At 51.9% G+C, this 18810-nt stretch overlaps 2 protein-coding genes across 2 annotated transcripts in view; one reads left to right on the top strand and one right to left on the bottom strand.

Annotated features, from left to right (window-relative positions):
* Positions 1–9747, top strand: part of LOC111157220 (KIAA1210 ortholog) — a 67333-nt gene extending 57586 nt beyond the window's left edge. Inside the window, exons 10-13 of the mRNA XM_022518512.1 lie at positions 221–4978; positions 5878–5936; positions 7493–7598; positions 9575–9747. Coding sequence (XP_022374220.1) covers positions 221–4978; positions 5878–5936; positions 7493–7598; positions 9575–9747 — 5096 coding nt within the window. The remainder of the gene's footprint in view (positions 1–220; positions 4979–5877; positions 5937–7492; positions 7599–9574) is intronic.
* Positions 9748–16815: 7068 nt separating this feature from the next.
* LOC111157312 (cancer/testis antigen 47A-like) lies at positions 16816–18603 on the bottom strand. The gene is made up of 3 exons (XM_022518617.1): positions 18451–18603; positions 17676–18285; positions 16816–16919 (listed from the first exon to the last, which is right to left on the bottom strand). Exons 1-3 carry the CDS (start codon positions 18601–18603, stop codon positions 16816–16818), a joined length of 867 nt encoding a protein of 288 aa, XP_022374325.1.
* Between the last annotated feature and the right edge of the window lie 207 nt (positions 18604–18810).

The raw sequence follows: 18810 nt of genomic DNA, 5'->3' as shown, positions 1-18810 counted from the left end.
TCGTAATCCGTTCATAAAATTGGGATTTCGCTTTGATGTAAACATTTCCAACTGCAGAGGCTAATAGCAGCCAAGTCCCTGACCCTGTTCTGCCTAGAAGCTTCTTTATACCAAGAGATTCGGTAGTGACTAGGTACCCACGGGGCGGGGGCTGAATCCTCCGATTTTAGGACGTCCCAGGCATGCATATTTTTCTTTCCCTTATTTCTATTGGGTACAGGTGTCTCAAGCCTGAAACGCAGCAAGAGAACCGAAGTGCAGGATAAGAAGCCAGTGGACAAGGCTGCATGGGCCGGTGTGGCCTGGGCTGAAAGGTGGGAGTCAGCGGCACAAGGGAGACTTCGCAGCAAACAAGGATCGAGTGCTTCAGGATCGACTGAGTGTGCGCCCCGAGGAAGAAGCTTTAAACCATCCAGTCGAGGGCTTGTCCCCAGTGAGAGGGCTGGGTCCCCACCCGCCAAGAAGAATGCCAGGGACTGCCGTCTCCGGAACCTGTCTCTGGAGCGACAAGTCATGGAGCAGCCCGCGACTCAGCAGGCCCAACGTACTCCTCCCCAGGAGCCGCTTCCAGATGGAGATGGCAAGAGAAAGAAAAAGGCTGGCGTCAATTTGGACACCAGAAAAGCCCCAGTGTCCCAGTCTGTACCCGAAGCCCAGGCAGAGTCTGTGGTTTGGGGTCCATCACCAGGCCGGGAGGACGGGGCCTCCAGAGCCGAGCGGCCAGAAGCCAGAGCTCCTCTTTCATCGGGGACGGAAAGCCTTTCTACAACCCCGGAGGATGTCATCTTCTCGGTGGCTACGGAGGCGCAAGTGTTTATGGACCCCTCCCACCTCCAGTCAGAAGGGGAGGAGGCTTTCAGCTTTGATCTGCAAGCTATCAAGTTGAAGATGGAGTCGGTTCAAGATATTCCAGCCGTCTGCAGAGAAAGGTCACCCGCAAACATTCTCCCGGCCTTCACAGCAAGCATTTCAGGCCCCGCCAGCGCTCGGGCCGAGGGAGGCATTTCTGCCGAGAGGCTGACTCCCAGAAGCCCTTCCTGGGTCTTGAGAAAGCCCAGAGCCGGAGACAGGTCCTCGGATCCCGAAAGCCCGTCAGAGGAGGAGAGCGGGTCCAAGCAGCAGCTGCTCCCCGGGTGTTCTCTCCAGTCCTCGGGGAAGCCTCACGACGACCAAGACGTCTTCACAGGATCCGAGAGTTCGGCTATGGAGCTGAGCAGCCCCGAGCGGCAGCTGGCCGCCAGATACTTGGCGGGGGCTTTCGGGAACGCCGAAGCCGAGGAAGCATCCTCGGAAACAAAGAGCGCGTCGGAGGAGGAGGAGAGCGGGTCCGAGCTGCAGCGAGCTCCCAGCCACCCCTTCCAGCCCTTGGAGGAGCCTGACGATGACCAAGAAACCTCAGACTCAGAAAGTTCCAGCAACTCGAGCAGTTCTGATGAGCTGCTGACTCCCACCTCGGCTGCCCAGGCCTTGGGGGAGCCTGAAGACCAAATGTCCACAGAATCCGATGGCTACGTGGAGAAGTACGACAGCGCTGAAGAGTGGAGCAGCGCAGACGAAGATGGGCCTCCTGGACCCCCTTCCCAGGCCTCGGCGAAGCCTGCAGACCAGCAACAGGTGGCCTCAGTTTCCCAGATCCTCCCGGCGGAGTGGGGTGTGTCCGTGGAGTGGCTGGCTCTGTCCTTCTCGGAGCCGATCCTTCCGCAGCAAATGTCCAAGGGTTCGGCGAGGCCTCCCGCCCCCAGCAGCAGCCCTGTGGAGCCCGCGCCCCCCCGGCAGCCGGTCCAGCCCCGGCCGAGCCCTCAGGCAGAGCCACAGACCTCCGCGGGCCCCGACAGCGCGGCCGCACAGTGGGACATTCCTCCGGAGCCGCTGCCTCCCAGAATCTCTTCCAAGCGCCTCGGGAAGTCTTGGGTGGAGCAACCAGTCTCTAAAAGTCCAGAAATTTCTACCGCTGTCGGGCTCTCTTCCGCGGAGCTGCCGCCGCCGCTGCCTCCGAGGCCGCATTCCCACCCGCTGCTGGAACCCATCACGGAGCAAGCGATCCAGGAGCCTGTGCGGGTCCCGGCTGTCGAGGGGAGCATTTGCGTGGAGCTGCCACCTCCCCGAGGTCCCTGCCAGACGGTCCTGAGGCCAGTCGTGGAGCACCAGGTGTGCCTGGGAGCAGAAAGTGCTGGGGTCGATCAGAATGCCTCAGTGCAGCCGCCGCCGCTCCCCAGACACGACTCTCAGTCCCCGACGCGACCTCTGGTCCCACAGCAGGCCCCCGACGGTCCAGAAATGCCGGCAGCTCCTGCGGAGCCTTGGCCTCTGCAAGGCCTTGCCCAGGCCTCCGTGAACCCCATAGCAGAGCCCAGTGTGTTCTCGGGTATGGAGGCCACCGCCACCGCCGCCGAGAAGGTCATTTCGATGGAGCCGCTGCTCCCCACATACTCTGCTCAGACCTTGACCAATGCGAGAGGCGCGCAAGCGTCAGAAGCTGATAGCACCGGCACTGAGGGCGCATCCGCGGAGCTGCCACCCAGAGACCCCTCGCAGCCCGCCGTGTGGCCCAAAGTCCCGCCACAGCCCGCCCCACCAGAGCCGGTGGGCGCCTCCGCCACAGGGTGCTGCCAGCCTGGCCTGGGCCTTGCCCCGGATGCTGCCCTGGTGCCGGGCCCGGCATCTCCCAGAACCGTCTACCGGTCCTGGTTGAGCTCCTCATTCGAGCAGCAGGACTCCGAGCGCGAAGAGAGCGCTGCTCTGGAGTGGGGCATTTCTCTGGAGCCACGAGCTCCCCTGCCTCCACTGCCTCCCAGAAAGACTTCTCAGAACCCCAGGAGGCGGGCAGTGAAGCGAACCGACTCCCAGCAATCAGTGAGCGCCCCCCCAGAACGGAGCAGTCCTCCAGAACAACGCAGTCCTCCTCCAGAACAACAGAGCGCGCCTCCAGAACAACGCAGTCCTCCTCCAGAACAACAGAGCGTGCTTCCCGGACAACAGGGCGGGCCTCCAGGGCAGCGGAGCCCGCCTCCAGAACTAAGCAGTGCTCTTGCAGAACAACGCAATGCTCCTCCGGAACAAAGGAGAGTGCCTCCAGAACGACGCAGTGCCCCTGCCGAGCCAAAGCTTCCCAGATGCTCTGTCAGGTCCCGGGGCAGCACAAAAGTCAAGCAACCTGTCTCAGAGGCTCTAGAGGGCACGGAGGCCCTGAGGAGAATTGCTATGGAGCAGTCCTCTCTCAGAAGGTCTTCTAAGACCAAAGCAGTGGTCAAGCAAGCAGCCTTCCTGGCTCCAGATGGCTCCATGGCCCAGAAGAGCGTTTCTACAGAGCAGCCCCCTCCCAGAATGGCTTCGCAGGCCCTGACCAAAGCAGTGGCCAAGCAACCAGCCTTCCTGGTTCCAGACGGCTCCGTGGCCCAGAGGAGCATTTCCATAGATCAGCTGTCTCCCAGAATGCATTCTCAGGCCCCGACCAAAGCAGTGGTCAAACAACCAGCCTTCCTGGTTCCAGATGGCTCCCTGACCCAGAGGAGTGTTTCCACAGATCAGCTCTCTTCCAGAATGGCTTCTCAGGCCCTGACCAAAGCAGTGGTCAGGCAACAAGTCTCCACAGCTCCAGAAAAGTTTGCCACCGAGAGGGTTGCTTCTACAGAGCCTTGGCCTTCCAAGAAGACTTCCCAGTCCCCTGGGAGATACAGAGTCCAGCAAATATCATACAATTTTGAGAGTGTTTCCACCCAGACAGCCATGTATGCAAAGCCAGTGGCTTCCAAATATCCTACCCAGTTCTCATCAAGGTCTAAGGTTCAGGAGATGTCCTCACGTATAGAGAATACCGTTGCTGAAAGATCTGCTAAGAAACCACCAGTGTCCAGGCATCCTTCCCAGTCGTTTGTGAAGTTTATGGCAGAAAAAGTGTTTTCGGAGAGTGCTGCTAATTCTCTATCTACAAATCAACTTTCCAAATCTCTGTTGAGGTCTAAAGTCCAGTACCCAGTTTTCTTGGGCCCAGAGAATGCCAGTACCGAAGGAGCCGTCTCTTCCAAGCTGCTGCCCCTGGCACACCCCTTACAGCCCTTGGGGAGGCCGGAAGGCCCCAGGGAAGTTCTCCCACGTTCAGAAAGTGCCCCCACCAAGCCGAAGCAGAGCAGTTCCAAGGAGCAGGTGCCCCCCAGACACCTTTCATTGGCACCGGCCAAGCTCGAGTACCAGCAAGTCTCCTCAGCCTCTCAGAGCTCTCCTGAAATATGGAAGAGTTCTGAAGAGCCACTGCCTTCCAGAGGCCCTCACCAAGCCAAGGAGGTGGTTGAATTACAGCCACGGCTTTTCTTGGCAGGTCCAGCGAGCGTCCCTGGAGATTGGAACAGGTCTGAGGAGCACCAGCCTCGCCATCGCAGATACCCTTGCCAGGTGTTGACAGAGCCCGAGTACCTGCCACAGGTCCGTCCGGGTTCCGTGAGTGCCGCCGCTGCAGGCGCCACCTCTGAGAGCTGTCCTGGAAGCTGGTCCCTCTCAGGAGGCCCAGCTTCTCCAAACAAGACCAGGAAATTTCGACAAGTCTCTGAAGACCTCCTTAAGAATACCCTGCTTCCAGATCCCAAACCCGTGAAGTTCACTATGGCTTCTACCAGGCAGGCCTCCACTGCGGGGGGCACTTACTCCAAGGGAGAAGGTCTCAAGAGCAGTGATCGAAATAACAGCCATCCACATGAATCCACCGGTGAGACTGGTGTTGAAACCATTTTTGGAGTTCGCCTGAGAAAAGTCCCTTCCTTGAAGAAGTACAAGAGTGAGAAACAAGATGATCTTTTAAAGTTTTCTTCACTCTCCTTGGGCCTGATTTCATCTTCCACAGAACAGCAAATCAAAAGAAGCTTTTCCCAGGGGCTCCAGGGCACTGCAGAGAACCCCGGCACAGCATCTGACCTTGCAGAGAAGCAAGAGACCAGGCCCCAATCCGAAAGCATGTCCAAGAAGCAACCCATTTACAAGGTCCCAGGTGAGACTTTCTCTCTCTGGAGGACAAGGAGGTACCAAGTAGAGATCAAAGTCTGTTCTAGCCTTGCCTGCTGAGCTGTCATTTTGATAGGGCTGGCTTGTGGCTTGATGGATTTGGGGATGGGTAATTTTGAGTCTTCCCTTTCCCGGGGGCATCCATCCATCCACATTCTGTGATGGACACACCACCATCTGCCTATTCCTTCTGGGCACCTTCCCTTTCGATAGAATATTATACCTTTCCCAAAATACTTAGACACGTATTATGCTCCCCCCACAACACCATGTGTTTTTTAAAAGCCAACTCATTAGAAGAACACTACGTTCAGACTCTCAGCTTGAAATCTTAATTTACTTCTACAGCTGCTTCCCACACCTGAAATGCCTAAGAATCCAGAGCTAGGTGATCTTTTGAGCACTAATCTCTCTCAAAGCCTTTGTACCTTCACACGGACCATCGCATGGTCTTCACACCTAGAACCACACCCACGTAATCACATGATTGCATAAGGGAATATATAGTGTCAAATATCATAAGATACTCCTTGGACTTCGAGGAATGATATCGATAGCCTGAGCCTCTGGCCTCCTGGCAGTTTTCCCAGCCTACTCGGCCACCCCGGTCCTACCCTGATCTGGGGATGGGAAGAGGGATGGACAAGGGAGGGCGAGGGAGCAGTCAGAGGATAGTACGCAAACTGATCTATGCGAGGAGCTCCTGCCTTGCCAGGTTGTGGGGATGACACCAAAGAAGGGGACCCTTTTCGATGGAATCTCTGTTCATTTTCATCTGGCAATTAACAAGGATCCCATCTGGTACATTAGTGTGGGTGGGCTCCAGCCCAGCTCGAGACCCTGCCTGCCTCACTTCTGTTCTAACTGTTCTCCTTCCTTTCTCAGGGAAGGCTCTTGGCCAACACTCAGATTGTACAGCCTCAGAGCCAGCTTGGATAACCATGGTAAAGCAGAAGCAGAAGAGTTCCCAGGTCCAAATTCCCAAGAAAGAGACAAAAACCAAGAACAAAGCTGGAGCCAAGCCCGAGGCCAAAGAGCCTAGACATGGGGGAGAACTTGCGGCAACCCACAGAACACTCCAGAAGGTTACTAGAGTTGGTTGACTAAGCTTGCATTGGAAACTTTGCCAAGCCCACAGCTCCCCACCTTTCTGGGTGCACTAATCAAGGCGCGGGCTTCTTTGCGGGGAAGAGTCTTGCTTGGTACTCAGACAATAACATGTCCAATTTATGCTCTGAAAGGGTTTGTGAAACGTAATGACTATGAGAAGTTTCCGTACATCAAACCCTGTCCTGATTATTATTCCAGAGCAGGATTCCATGAAACCAGTTGAGCAGTGAGGAATAAGTTACAGAAAAAAAAACCCCAAAGGTAACCACTGGGGGGAGAATTGAATAACTATCCCTACAGGCATTTTATGCCTATGAATATGTGTCTATTGAAGAAGATATAAATGTGATCGAACCATACCTACTATTTTTCATTTGACATTTCATTTCTGGGCACCTTTCCATATCATCCAGAATGATTGATCTTATAAAAGTAACGTTTGATATTTGGGGCTTTGACTATTGGTTCGCTTTAGTGAGGCCCATCCCTACAGGCGAGAAGCAGAGTTACGTGATGAGCTAGATTAATGGTCCCACCTGTGGATCAGGGATGACGGGATGGTGTCTAGCTTTCAACATCCCATTTGCCATGTCTTTGGAGGTGCTGGAATGAGAGCCCCTCTTGTCAAAATCGCAGAACCCTGACCTAAGAAAACATATCACATTTACATACCAAGAGATATGTCTAAGTTCCTGTACTTTTAACTGCTCATTCTATCTGTCAAGGGATCACATTAGGATCTGTTTGACTCTCCTCGAAAGATTTTTTTTTTCATTTTCATCATTAGTATTTTTATGGGAGTAGGACATACAGGGGCAAAGCATGCCTTGGTTAAAGTTTTCATCGGGAGAAATGCACTAGGGTACCTAGACTCAGTAATTTAGACCAGTTGTGGCAAGGTGCATTCGAAAAGCTTAAACTGTACAATTCTGGAAAGACCCGTAGCTATGTCTCTTTCTGGTACACGGAGTGCAAGTCAGAGGTCAACAGTTTTGCTAAGTGAGATCCTGCAGAACTCACTTCAATTCCTTGTTAAGATTTGTTCGTAATCCCCACACTCTGTTAGCGTGCTGTTAAGTGTTGGTAATGTGCTAGGGAGAAGGTTGTTTTCAAGTTAGATAATTACATTAACCTGTTTACACTATTTGTATGATTAGACAACCTTTTCTTCCAGATCTCAAAGGTGGTAAACTTGAACCAGCTGAGGTTTTGTGAACCTAAATTCTGAACCAAGGTCCTCTCAGTGCTATTTCCTTCCCTCGCTCTCTTTCCTTTTGCCTAATGTGGAGCTCATAAAGGGACAGGGCTTGCCGCTTGTGGTTTTCTGAATAACCAATCACTCCTCCATGTCAGGCCTTAACAAGTTTTTGTTTTCATTGTTGTGTTAAAGGGAGCTGGCCTTGCAACTGAAAACCAATCCAGAAAGACTTTTGCTTCCGATGTCAATAAACTGGAGAAGCCGGCAGAGAAGAAGCTACCTAAGTTTACCAAAGCAGGTAAAAACAACCCCCCTCCAAAAAAAGTCCTGGCAGCATATTGGGAAACTTCTGCAATTTCCACTTCAGACAAAATATGTCTTTCCCCAATCCCTCCTCCGCCCCAAATCAGCCTCGTAGTTCACATGGCTCTTCCATTAGGTACAGATATTAGCTAGTTTCAGGAAAATCCAATTGTGAGGACCACTCTGGGTCCACTGTGTGACTTTCCCAGGGTCTCCCAGTCCTCTGCCTCGTCAAGGAAGCTGGAATAGACACAGAGTTGTGATCACTCACTAAAATGTTCCCATGGCTGTGATTCCAGAGGAAAACACCAAGCTCCTTTCCAGCTCTTAGCAAAACAGTACTTTCTCACCTTCCAGAGCCCCAGGGACACTGTAAAATAATCCACTATATGGGCCCAGTGGTGTCGAATTGCTCCTTTTCACTATTTCAGAGGCTTGTTTCTCCACCTTCTAAGCAGGGTGTGGGAGGCGGGGAGATGTTGAAAGCCAAGCGAACACAGGGCTGGGATAGAATAGAATGTGGTCTCAGCAGTACAGGTGTGTGCCAGGGGGATTTTCTCTACAGCAGGAGCAGGGGGAGGGGAGGGTGGATTTGTACGGAATCATTTTTGTCCTCTGCCTTGATCCCCTTCATAAAGAAATTAGACCAGGAACTTAGAAAGCCGTGATCTGGCCATGAAATCATGGCACCTGGCCTGCTGATAGCTGTTAACAACCTCACGGGCCCTCTGCTCCTGTCAGGTGGTTCTCAACTGTGCATTCGAATCGCCTGCTGAGCTTTTAAAGCATTTACAAAATTACAGATGGCCCTGGCGCCATTGCGAAAGATTCTAATTCTTGTAGTTCAGGAAATGGTGTGGGCATTGGTGTTTTTATTTATTTTTATATTTTTAAAGGATTTGTTTATTTATTTTGCAGATGGAAGGGAGGGGCACATGGAGAGAGAGAGAGAGAGAGAGAAACTTAAGCAGGCTCTAGGTCTGGAGCCTGATGCAGGGCTTGATTGCAAGACCCTAAGATTAGGACCTGAGCTGAAATTGAGAGTCAGATGCTCAACCAACTGAGCCACCCAGGCACCCCCGGGCATTGGTAGTTTTAAATAAAAGCTCTAGCTGGGGCGCCTGGGTGGTTCCATCAATTGGGCATCTGCCTTCAGCTCAGGTCCTGATCCCAGGGATCAAGCCCCACGGCAGGCTCCCTGCTCAGCAGGGAGTCTGCTTCTCCCTTTCCCTCCACCTGCTGCTCCCCCTGCTCATGCTCTCTCTATCAAAAAGATAAATAAATTCTCAAAAAAAAAAAAAAAAAGAGCTCTAGTTGTAAAGCAGCAGTCAGGCTTTTACCCAAATCTGTGTATCCTGAACTGCAACTCTAATTGACCAAATAAATGTCTGATTGCTTAAAAAGAGAGAGAGAGAGAGCCCTAGGCGATTCTAATGCGTCCTGCCGGGGTTGAGTCAAAGTCACTGAGTCAGTCAGCTGTAGAGCAGGATGACGGAAGGAGTAGAAGCAGGGGACTGGAAGGTCTTCTGTTCGGCCACAGTAGTTGGTACAGTGTTCGTTAGCACAGACTTGTACTGGGTGGATCTACTGAGTCCTTACTAGTCATTTCACACAACAAGGATCGGCAAAACAGAGATAACATGACCTGATTTGAAATGTAAAAAACTGAATAGATGACAGATTTTATGTTTCCTCTCTGGTCTCGATTTATAAGTGTGAGCCAGTCCAGTAATAACCACCCAAAGCTTGGCTGGTATTTTCTCTTGGGCCTTCCCATGCCCAGGCCCCCGTGGCCAGAGCCAGGTAGATCTTATCCCTTCGAGAGACCACACGTAGCAGGCCACATGCACGAGACTGTTAGAAGCCCAAGGAAACCTGAAAGGAGGAGAACTTTTACTGTATCCCATACACTTCCCCCATTGTCTCTGGAGCTTCCTACCGCTTGTGTGTCACTCGCTGTGGTTCTTGCAGGATTCAAAGATCAGAAGATAGCTCAAATGCCTGCCATGGCCAAAGAAACCAGGCATTCTTCCACTCTGCCAGCTGCGGTCCAGGCGCCAGCAGAGCCGGAAGAGCCAGTCTGGTTCTTCCTGGCCAAGGAGAAAGCCAAAGCTTGGACCCATATATCGGAAATCATGCAGTAAACAGCTCCCGGTGGGAGGAATTGTTGCCAATAGTCGCATTAACGCTATGTAGTGATTTATTTCCTATAACCACTTTCTATTAAGCAAAAGCACCTTAAAAGCACAATTAAAGCCAGGAAGTATTTTAACATAAGAAATGCTGTGAAAGCCTAACCCTCACTCAGTACAGTCACTGCCAACATCTGAAAGCCCAGCCTTTCCTCTACAAAAGCAATGCGACATGTTTCACTCTGGACCGCGAGCTTTAGAAGAGAGGAAGCAAAAAATATTTTGTGAGAGCGACTGAGAGGTGGTGGTCATTTCCCTTGATCAAATAAATTCCCTCGGATGGAAATGGCCAGATGATCTGGCCCAAGGACTGGCCTTCAGGTTTCAGGAGCCTGGCTAAATGCTTCAGTTCTTTGGTTGCTGCTCCAAGCTTCACAAAGGCCCTGAGAAGAGGTGGTGGGACGGGAAATTCTGGGTCTCTGAGAAAAGTTTTGCACAGCCAGTCCCCCAGTTAGCCATTGCCCTTTGAGACACCACCCTTGTATCCCTGCACACACCCCTCGAATCCCTGCAACTTCTAGAACGTTCTCTCTTTGCACAAGCCCCACATTGCCAGTTTCGCAGCAGTGAGCACCTCCCTAGGAGGCAGAACATTTCTTGACGCTTCTCGTGCTCCCCTAGATGGTTAGCTCATCAGTATTTGACCTCTTATCCCAAGGCCATTGGGACTCTCTAGTTGCTGAGAAATATACCGAATGCTGTGTATATGCTGGTTTTTTTTTAAGATTTTATTTATTTATCAGAGAGAGAGAAGGAGAGAGAGCGAGCACAGGCAGACAGAATGGCAGGCAGAGGGAGAAGCAGGCTCCCTGCCAAGCAAGGATCCCGATGTGGGACTGGATCCCAGGATGCTGGGATCATGACCTGAGCCGAAGGCAGCTGCCTAACCAACTGAGCCACCCAGGCGTCCCTATATGCTGTTTTTTAAGCGCTTAAGACGCCGGGCTCCTGGAGAGCTCTTTTCCCTGACGCCAGCTTTAAGGTAGTCACCTTCCCGTAGCCCAGTTTCTAGTCTCTCCCCCTCAGCAGCTTCTGTTTCACAAGATTTTAGCCCAAAGCCAGATTGCAACCCCAAAGCCTGAGAACAATTAACTTTCTGCAAACTGGAAGCCTTAGTGATGGAATCAGATAAGCTTCTCCTTCCCCTCATTCCTGAAGGCACACACCTCAGAAGTCACTAGACTGGATAGGTCCCCACACACCCTGTCCCCAATGAGCCAGTCCCCCAAGTCCTTTCCCTCTATTCCATCTCCCAAACACACCAAACACTAAGGGAGCACTCCCCTTGGATGCCTGGATAGGCCCTAGCTCATTTTCTTAGGAGACCCAGAAGTTTCTTCTCGCTATACCTCTCACCATGTCTGCCACCTAACTGTGCCTTTAAATTCTGAGTGGGGTGCTGCCTTCTATAAGAAAAAAAAATCGTAGAAGCAGTGAGGTGCCAGAGCGAATTTAAATCCTTGGGGCTTGGTTTTGATGATGATGGTATAACGTGACATTGTAGAGTCATATGCTGGCTTTTGCATTTTCTTGATAAAACATCTCTTTTTCCTGATACTGTATCTTTGCCATTCTGATAATGTTAGGTTTTGGAATGACTGAGTTTGATTTCCTTTCTACTTCCATGTGAACAGTTTATTTAGGTAGACGCCCTTTAGTCAAGTGACCCTGGTAATTAGTCCCTACCCCCTTTCTTTAGAGTAGACCACTATTAGTTTTTTTTCCTCACTCTGAGAGCTATCCATTAATAATTTCTTTTCCACAGTTAACCTCCTTACTTAAAAACAGAGTTTTGTTAAGTTTTTTTAATGCCTGGATGCGCATTCTGACAAGTTTTCAGCTTCTTTTAGCATTTGTGGTTTTCACTGTTTATACGCAACGCAAATAAATTTAATAAAGCTTGTTCTGCAGTCTGTCTTGGTCACGTGGGGAGGGAAGCGAATAAGATACGGGTAAGTCAGACCTGAGGGTTGTCTGAGAAGCAAAACGTTAGGAGATGAATGCCCACTCTTTTTATCGACATGGGTGGACCTGGAAGGGATTATGCTAAGTGACGTATGTCAAGCAGAGAAAACTATCATAGGGTCTCACTCATGCGTGGAACATGAGGAATAACACAGAGGACCATAAGGGAAGGAAGCGAAAACTCAATGCGAAGAGATTAGAGAGGGAGACAAACCATGAGAGACTCAGGACTCCGGGGACGGGGGTGGGGAAACAAACTGAGGGTTTCAGAAAGGTCGGGGGAGGGGATGGGGTAACGGGCAGGCGGGGGTGAGGGGGGAGATGAGCATTAAGGAGGGCACATGTGGTGCCAAGCTCCGGGCGTCCTACACAACTAATGAATCATTGGACACTACATCAAAAACTAATGATGTACTATATGCTGGCTAATTGAACATAATAATAAAAAAGATAATTTAAAAAAGAGAGATTGTGCGGAGGACCAAGGGCCTCCACACAGGGGCACCTGGCCAGGCTGATGGCCAGCAGGTGGGTGTTTGGGTGGGGAAGAAGGGGTATTAGAGAAGTGTGGTGTATAAACACCTGGAGAACAAAGAAAGGGACCGGTGGGAAGAGAGGGTACTGCAGTTGGAGGGGTGTGTGGGGTGGTTAGGGGTGGGTGGTGGTTGGTGGTTGTTCTCCAGCCTGGGCTAGGGACGAGATCCAAGTCTTCTAGCAAGATGGGCTATTATAACAAGTACTTTCAGAAGCAAGCCCCCCACCCCCCACCCCCGCCCCGGAGCCAAGAGGGGGAAAGGGGTGATGGACCAGATATTTAACCTGGACTTTCTGAACATTTGTAACATCTGCAACGGTCAGAAAAAGAGCTCAGCTGGGGACCCACATACCATGTATCTATGTATTTGAAATGTTGAAATCAGCACGTTTTATTGAATGATTTATCTCCCTTCCACGACATAAGTACCTCCATAATGACCTGAAAGGATTTAGAATTCTCAGACTCCTCTAAATCCTGCTCCCACGATATAGGAAGAGCTGCCCCCACCCCCTCTTCCTAGACCACACCCCATCCCCTGTTTCAGGCACACGACCCCCTCCCCCTTAGGCCTGGGAGCACACACGCCCCGCCCCGTGCAGTCAGCCCTCTCAAGGACCTCTCCAAGAGGAGCACACAGGCCCTGGCAGCAGGCCAGGGATGTGGGGCGGGCAGGGACACACCCCTGACCCTGTTCCCCGGGGACTGGGCTTCCGGTCCAGTGGGGAGTGGCGTGGCCGGGGGCGTGGCCGGAAGAGGACCAAAGTGGGGCCGCAGGACACAGGTCCCTCTCCCTTGGGTCTTAAAGCAACAGTCTACCGCAGCTAGCACCGCCAAAACACCAACAAACTGGAACCACTTTGAAGGCCCTCGAATCACACCGTGCCGAATACTGCCCTCTCCGTTTAGGTGCTAATGACCAGGCGTCTGTGTCTCTGTGTCACCCCCTGGGTCTAGTCATAAGGAACACGTGCGAATCCATTTTAAAACAACAACGGTTAAAAGGAAAAGTGTTCAGTTTACTTTAACAGGCAGTAGTGGAGTACCTACTAAGTGAAAAACTCAGGGCCTAGGGTTCTGGGGGGAAAAAGATAAAAGCTTTTAAGGTCCCAATCATTTGGAAGTTCACTGTGGTGGGGGAGTGGGGAGGTGGGGAGGGGTCAATACACACATCTATGAATAATGCACAAATACTTGAGCAGGACTGTTCATAGGCACTGTTCACCGCAGCCGGGAATCAACGAATTGCCGCATAGACATACAGTAAAACATGATTCGGTCATAAAAAAGAGTGAAGTTCTGGTGCCTGGTATGACATGGAGGCGTCTTGAAAACGTGATGCCAAGTGAAAGAAGTCAGACTCAAAGGTCACATACCGTGTGACTTCTTTCTACGAAATGTTTGTAAATTCATGGAGATGGAAAACAGACCGGCGGCTGCCCTGGGGCTGGAGGAGGGGCAAATGGGGAGTGGCTACTTCATGCGTACAGAGTTTGGGGCCCATGGAAACGTTTTGGAATGAAAGAGGCCACGGTGTCACAAAATTGTGAATGTCTTTGAAATGCTCACTTTTAAATGGTTAATTTAGAGGGAATTTCACCTCGATTAAAAAAAATAACGCTCGTGTAAGTTAGCATAGGAAATGTGCTGGCACGGAATGTGAGAGAAGGTATCAGTACTGTCAAGGGGGTAGCAGGAAGCCTTAACTAAATGCAGAAATAGGCCCTCTCCTCTCAAACCCCCGGGGCCGCCATCCTAAATGAGTTCGTTACCCTTCCCTGTGCATGCTGTCACACATGCTGCATTTGTATGCTTCTCCCCTGTGGGTGCTTTTTACCCCAGACATCTTTAGCTACAATCCAGACCTGGTGGTCATTTTGCATGTGTCTTAGACGTCATACATGTGGTATCATGTCTGTATCCTTCTGGAAGCAGCTCCTTATGCAGCTTTCAGCCGCCATCTCCCCATCGGAGCCCCCCTGTGTCTCAGCCCCTGTGCGTTCTGGCCTCCTCCCCCGGCCAGCCCTCGCCATCCTGTTCAGTTTACCTGCCAGTCCCAAGCCCGTGAATGAAGGCTGGTTCTACCATAGGTGAGTCTCGGCTTCTTCCCCTGTGGCTCTTAACCAGCGCTTCTGAGACCTCAGCTGCATCAGCGTCCCAGAAGGGCTCGTTCAAACCCAAAGTGCTGGCCTTACCCTCAGAGATTCTGATTCAGTAGCTCTTGGGTAGAACCTAAGAATTCCCGGGTGACGCTGTTGTGGGGACCGAACTTTGAGAACCACCGCTCTAAGTCAGTGTCTGGGCCCAGGCTCAGCAGCACCATCTGGCCTCAAGGCCAGTGGAGCCAGCAAGGAGGTTTCCTTCAAAACCAGGCTCTAGGACACCTGGGGGGTTCAGTAGGTTAAGCGTCTGCCTTTGGATCAGGTCATGATCCCAGGGTTCTGGGATTGAGCCCGCATTGGCTCCTTGCTCAGTGGGGAGTCTGCCCCTCCCTGTGCCCCTCCCCCTGGTCAGGCTTTTTCTCTCTCAAATAAGTAGATAAAGTTTTTAAAACAAAACAAAACCATACTCTAGAGCAGCACTGTCTAATAGACATATAACGCAAGTCACATGTGTAATTTTAAGTCTTCTAGTAGCCACATTAAAAAGTAAGAAGAGGGGTGCCTGGGTGGCTCAGGTGGTTAAGCATGGGACTCTTGATTTCGGCTCAGGTCATGATCTCAGGGTTTGAGACCAAGCCCCACGTCGGACTCTGCACTTAACACGGAGTCTGCTTGTCCCTCTCCCTCTGCTCCTCGCCTCACCCTCCCAATAAATAAATAAAACCTTTTTTAAAAAGTGAGAGGAAATGGGAAAATTAATTTTAATAGTACATTTTAACTCAATATATTATCGTTTCAACATGTAATCCATATGAAATTATCAGTGAGTTAATTTAACATTTTTATATTTAACAGCACATATCAAGTTAGACTAGCCATATTTCAGTCGCCACATACGGCTAGTTACTAATGTCGTGGACAGTGTAGCTCTAAAGACTTGACCTACATCTCTCTCCTTACAACAATTGTTTTAAACTTGACATTTTCTTTTATTTGGGGCTGTAAGAAATTAATTTAAAACAGGCTCACCAAATGGTGGAGAGTGATACCTTTCAGTGAAGGTACAGTGGGCCAAAACAAAGAGGAAAAAGAGAGATCTGAGTCAAGATAATTTATCTAAGCAAAATCTGCCTACATTCCAGTGCATTAATTTAAAACAAACTTATTTTTAACTTGAACAAATGCTATCAAATATATCTGTCAAACATAAGCAAGGAGTCACATTTCATTGGATATCACTTTTTGGATGATGCAGTTTGGAATGACATCAGTGTTAATAAAATTCCCATGGGCTTCTAAAAAATGAAAAACCTAAAAATAACAAACAACAGATTCTTTCTTCTTTCTTCATCTTCTTTCTTTTATGCCAACTGCAGGATGAAATGAGAGAAAAGGAACCGTGAGGCAGCATTAACCAGCACCAGTGACCTTCTAGACCTATGAACAGAGCCCTGTGTCCGTGGGCTCCATCTGTGTGCTGTATCTCAGCAAGGAGAAGACAACACACTTTCCTCTTGTAACCTGTGCCCTTGTGTAGAGGGTGCTCGTGCAACCCATGGCTTCAATTCTGGGATCATACCAACCTTGCCTCCCTCTGGCCTGACACCATAAATCCCCCCCCCCCCCCCCACCCCCCCCCCCCAAAGCCACTCTGGAATTAGTGGAAATCTCTTCACCTTAAAAGCCTCTGCTCATTCCACAAATGATACTCCCTTACCCTCCCAGACCCTCAGTTTCTCTATCTACCATACAAGAATGAGGCTGTGATTATGAAATACACAGCTGTGAAAATGCAAAGAAATGTACATCTTTCCAAATATTCAAAGATAAGATATTCCTCAAGACCTAATTGCCAATTCAGTGATAAGTAATAGCCATACGATGACTAAGTGTCTTTGGACTGTCACATAAAATACAAACATCCACACCTGAATATCTAGGTATTAATCATTGTGTGGTCCTACTTGGAATTTTTGACTTTTTGCTATTTGTATGTAATCACGTTTGCAAAGGCACTGTCTCTCCTATGTCTGACTAGTGCCCAGCCAGCCAATTTCCTTACTGCTTCTGCTAACTGTTCTCTAAAGAAATATTTTTCTCAGTTACTGAGACATTTACCACTTGCTAGTAGTCTTTCAGGTAGAGGACAAAAGACCTCACAAGTACGAATGAGCAACCGTGAAATATATTTCAGAATATACTGTATTTTCTATTACTAGGTACATGAGTTTTCTGTTAATGGTCTAAGCTGGTGAAACTAAATTTTTAAACTAATTCTAAACAAACTTCTTAATTTATTGGGAGAATTGGGGGGGGGAAGGACTGTCAGTAGCAGGTAAATGCCAGGAAAGTTGGGGTGATGTGCAAAGCTATTGTGATACCTGATCTGGGGCTGTTCTCTGCTGGGGCAGATCTTCTTTAGTTGGGTCCTTCTTGCTTTTTGTTAAATTTGTCTTTTTCTTCCTCCCTTTCAGAGTCGTTGGCCCCTTCGGCAGGCTTCTCATACTGATATTTAGTTGTTCCTTTGGTAAAGAATAAGACAGACGTTGGAGCAGACATTCCCAGGGAAAACCATCCTGATGCATAAGGACTAGTGACACCCAGTCCTCTCCCCGAAGCAGGAGCGTAGAAGTCACTCTGAAAAGCGGAGGTGGGAAGCCTCCTCCAGGTTGATAGCTCTGCTGCTCGATCCCTTACTTTCAGGGTGACATTCTTCCCAGTCACCCTGTGCAGCTGACTATTTCTGGCCCTTCCGAGAAGAAGGGATCAGAATCATCAGGGTTTGCGGCCTTCTCTAAGGTTTTGTCAGAAATTTCTCGCAAAAATGTTTTGCCTCAACGACACATTCTATGGCAATACGCGTTCACTCAACCCCTGAATATTTCACTTGTACCAGGCCCACGCGCGTCAGTTCGTAATGATGCGGGATGAACTTTGAGACTCTGGACATTTTCAAAGCCACGCGCAGAAACGAGGTGTGCCATTGGCTGGCTCTTTTCCTTCAGGCCCCGCCCCCGCCCCGGCCCGCCCCCGCCCCGCCCCGCCACCCAGGCGGACAGTGGCCTGTGGCTCACCCGCTACCCCGGGGCCCTCAGCTGTCTTAGTGGAGGCTGCCCGAGGGCCTCACGCTTCCTTCTCAAAAGCTGTAGGTCCCCAGGGAATGGGGCTCCCGCTCAGGCCCTCGGCCTTGGGTTTGGGGGAACCCCGGCTTCCGCGTCCCGGACACCCGCAGGGCTCCCCGTCGCCCCCACTCCTCGGCCTCCCGGGTCCCTCCTCACCCTTGGCGGTCGCCAGGCCCTCCTCAGACTCCTCGTCCGGCTCCTCCGCCGTCTCCCAGGCGGCCTCCTCCTCGGACGAGGCCTCGGTCTCCCGGGCCGCGGCCGGAGCTGCCCACGCCGGCGGGCCTGCGGGGGCTGCGGGGTGCCAACGGGGGCTGTCGGGCTGCCGGGCCCGAGTCCGGACCCTCACGCGGCCGCGGCGGGGCCGCACGAGGATGTGGTTGTTGTGGTAGATCCGGTGCAGGAGCGAGTGCACCAGGTCCAGGAACATGAAGCGGAAGCCAACCATTGGGAACTGGTGGGCGTCCACAAGGATTTCCAGACCCTCCTCCTGCTGCTCCTCCCCGTCCTCCTCCGCCGGCCCGAAATCCGAGTCGTCGTCCTCGGCCTCCGCGCTCACGCCCGCCGGGCCGCAGGCCAGACCCAGACCCAAGGCAGCCTCCCCGAGGCCTCCCACGGGCCCCTCCACTTCGGACACCTCCATTGGGGGCAGCCCAGAGTGGAGGGTCACCTCCATCTCGGGGGGCCCTGACTCGAGGGCCACCTCCATCTCGGGCAACCCGGACTCGAGAGCCACCTCCATCCCGGGGGGCCCTGACTCGAGGGCCACCTCCATCCCGGGGGGCCCTGACTCGAGGGCCACCTCCATCTCGGGCAACCCGGACTCGAGGGCCACCTCTATCTCGGGCAACCCGGACTCGAGGGCCACCTCCATCTCGGGCAACCCGGACTCGAGGGCCACCTCCATCCTGGGGGACCCGGACTCGAGGGCCACCTCAGGCCCCGCCACTCCAGCCACCTCAATCTGGGGAAACCCGACCCCAGGGGCCACCCCATTGCCGCCTCCGGCCTCCGGGGACCCTGCCCCCACAGCACTCGCGGGGCTATCCTGGCCAGGGGCCTGGCCGGGATCCCCCGAGGAGGACATGGCGACAAGCAGTACCTCAGTGGGGCGGCGACCGGGCTGAGGCAAAGCCAACCGCAAAGATGGTGGCCGCCGAGGGGGCCGCCGCTGTCGGGAGGCCGTGGGCAGCGGGCCCGACGTGAGGTGGACGGGGAGGCCGAGGAGCCGGCCACGGAGGGGACGACAGTATGCGGCGGTGCCAGTGGAGGCCCGCGACGGGAAGGGAAGGGG

This window comes from Enhydra lutris, unplaced genomic scaffold, assembly GCF_002288905.1.
Source record: "Enhydra lutris kenyoni isolate GAN:26980312 unplaced genomic scaffold, ASM228890v2 scaffoldscaffold53, whole genome shotgun sequence".
Taxonomy (NCBI): domain Eukaryota; kingdom Metazoa; phylum Chordata; class Mammalia; order Carnivora; family Mustelidae; genus Enhydra; species Enhydra lutris.
The sequence above is the reverse complement of the archived record's forward strand: the minus strand, read 5'-3'. Positions and strand labels throughout refer to the sequence as shown.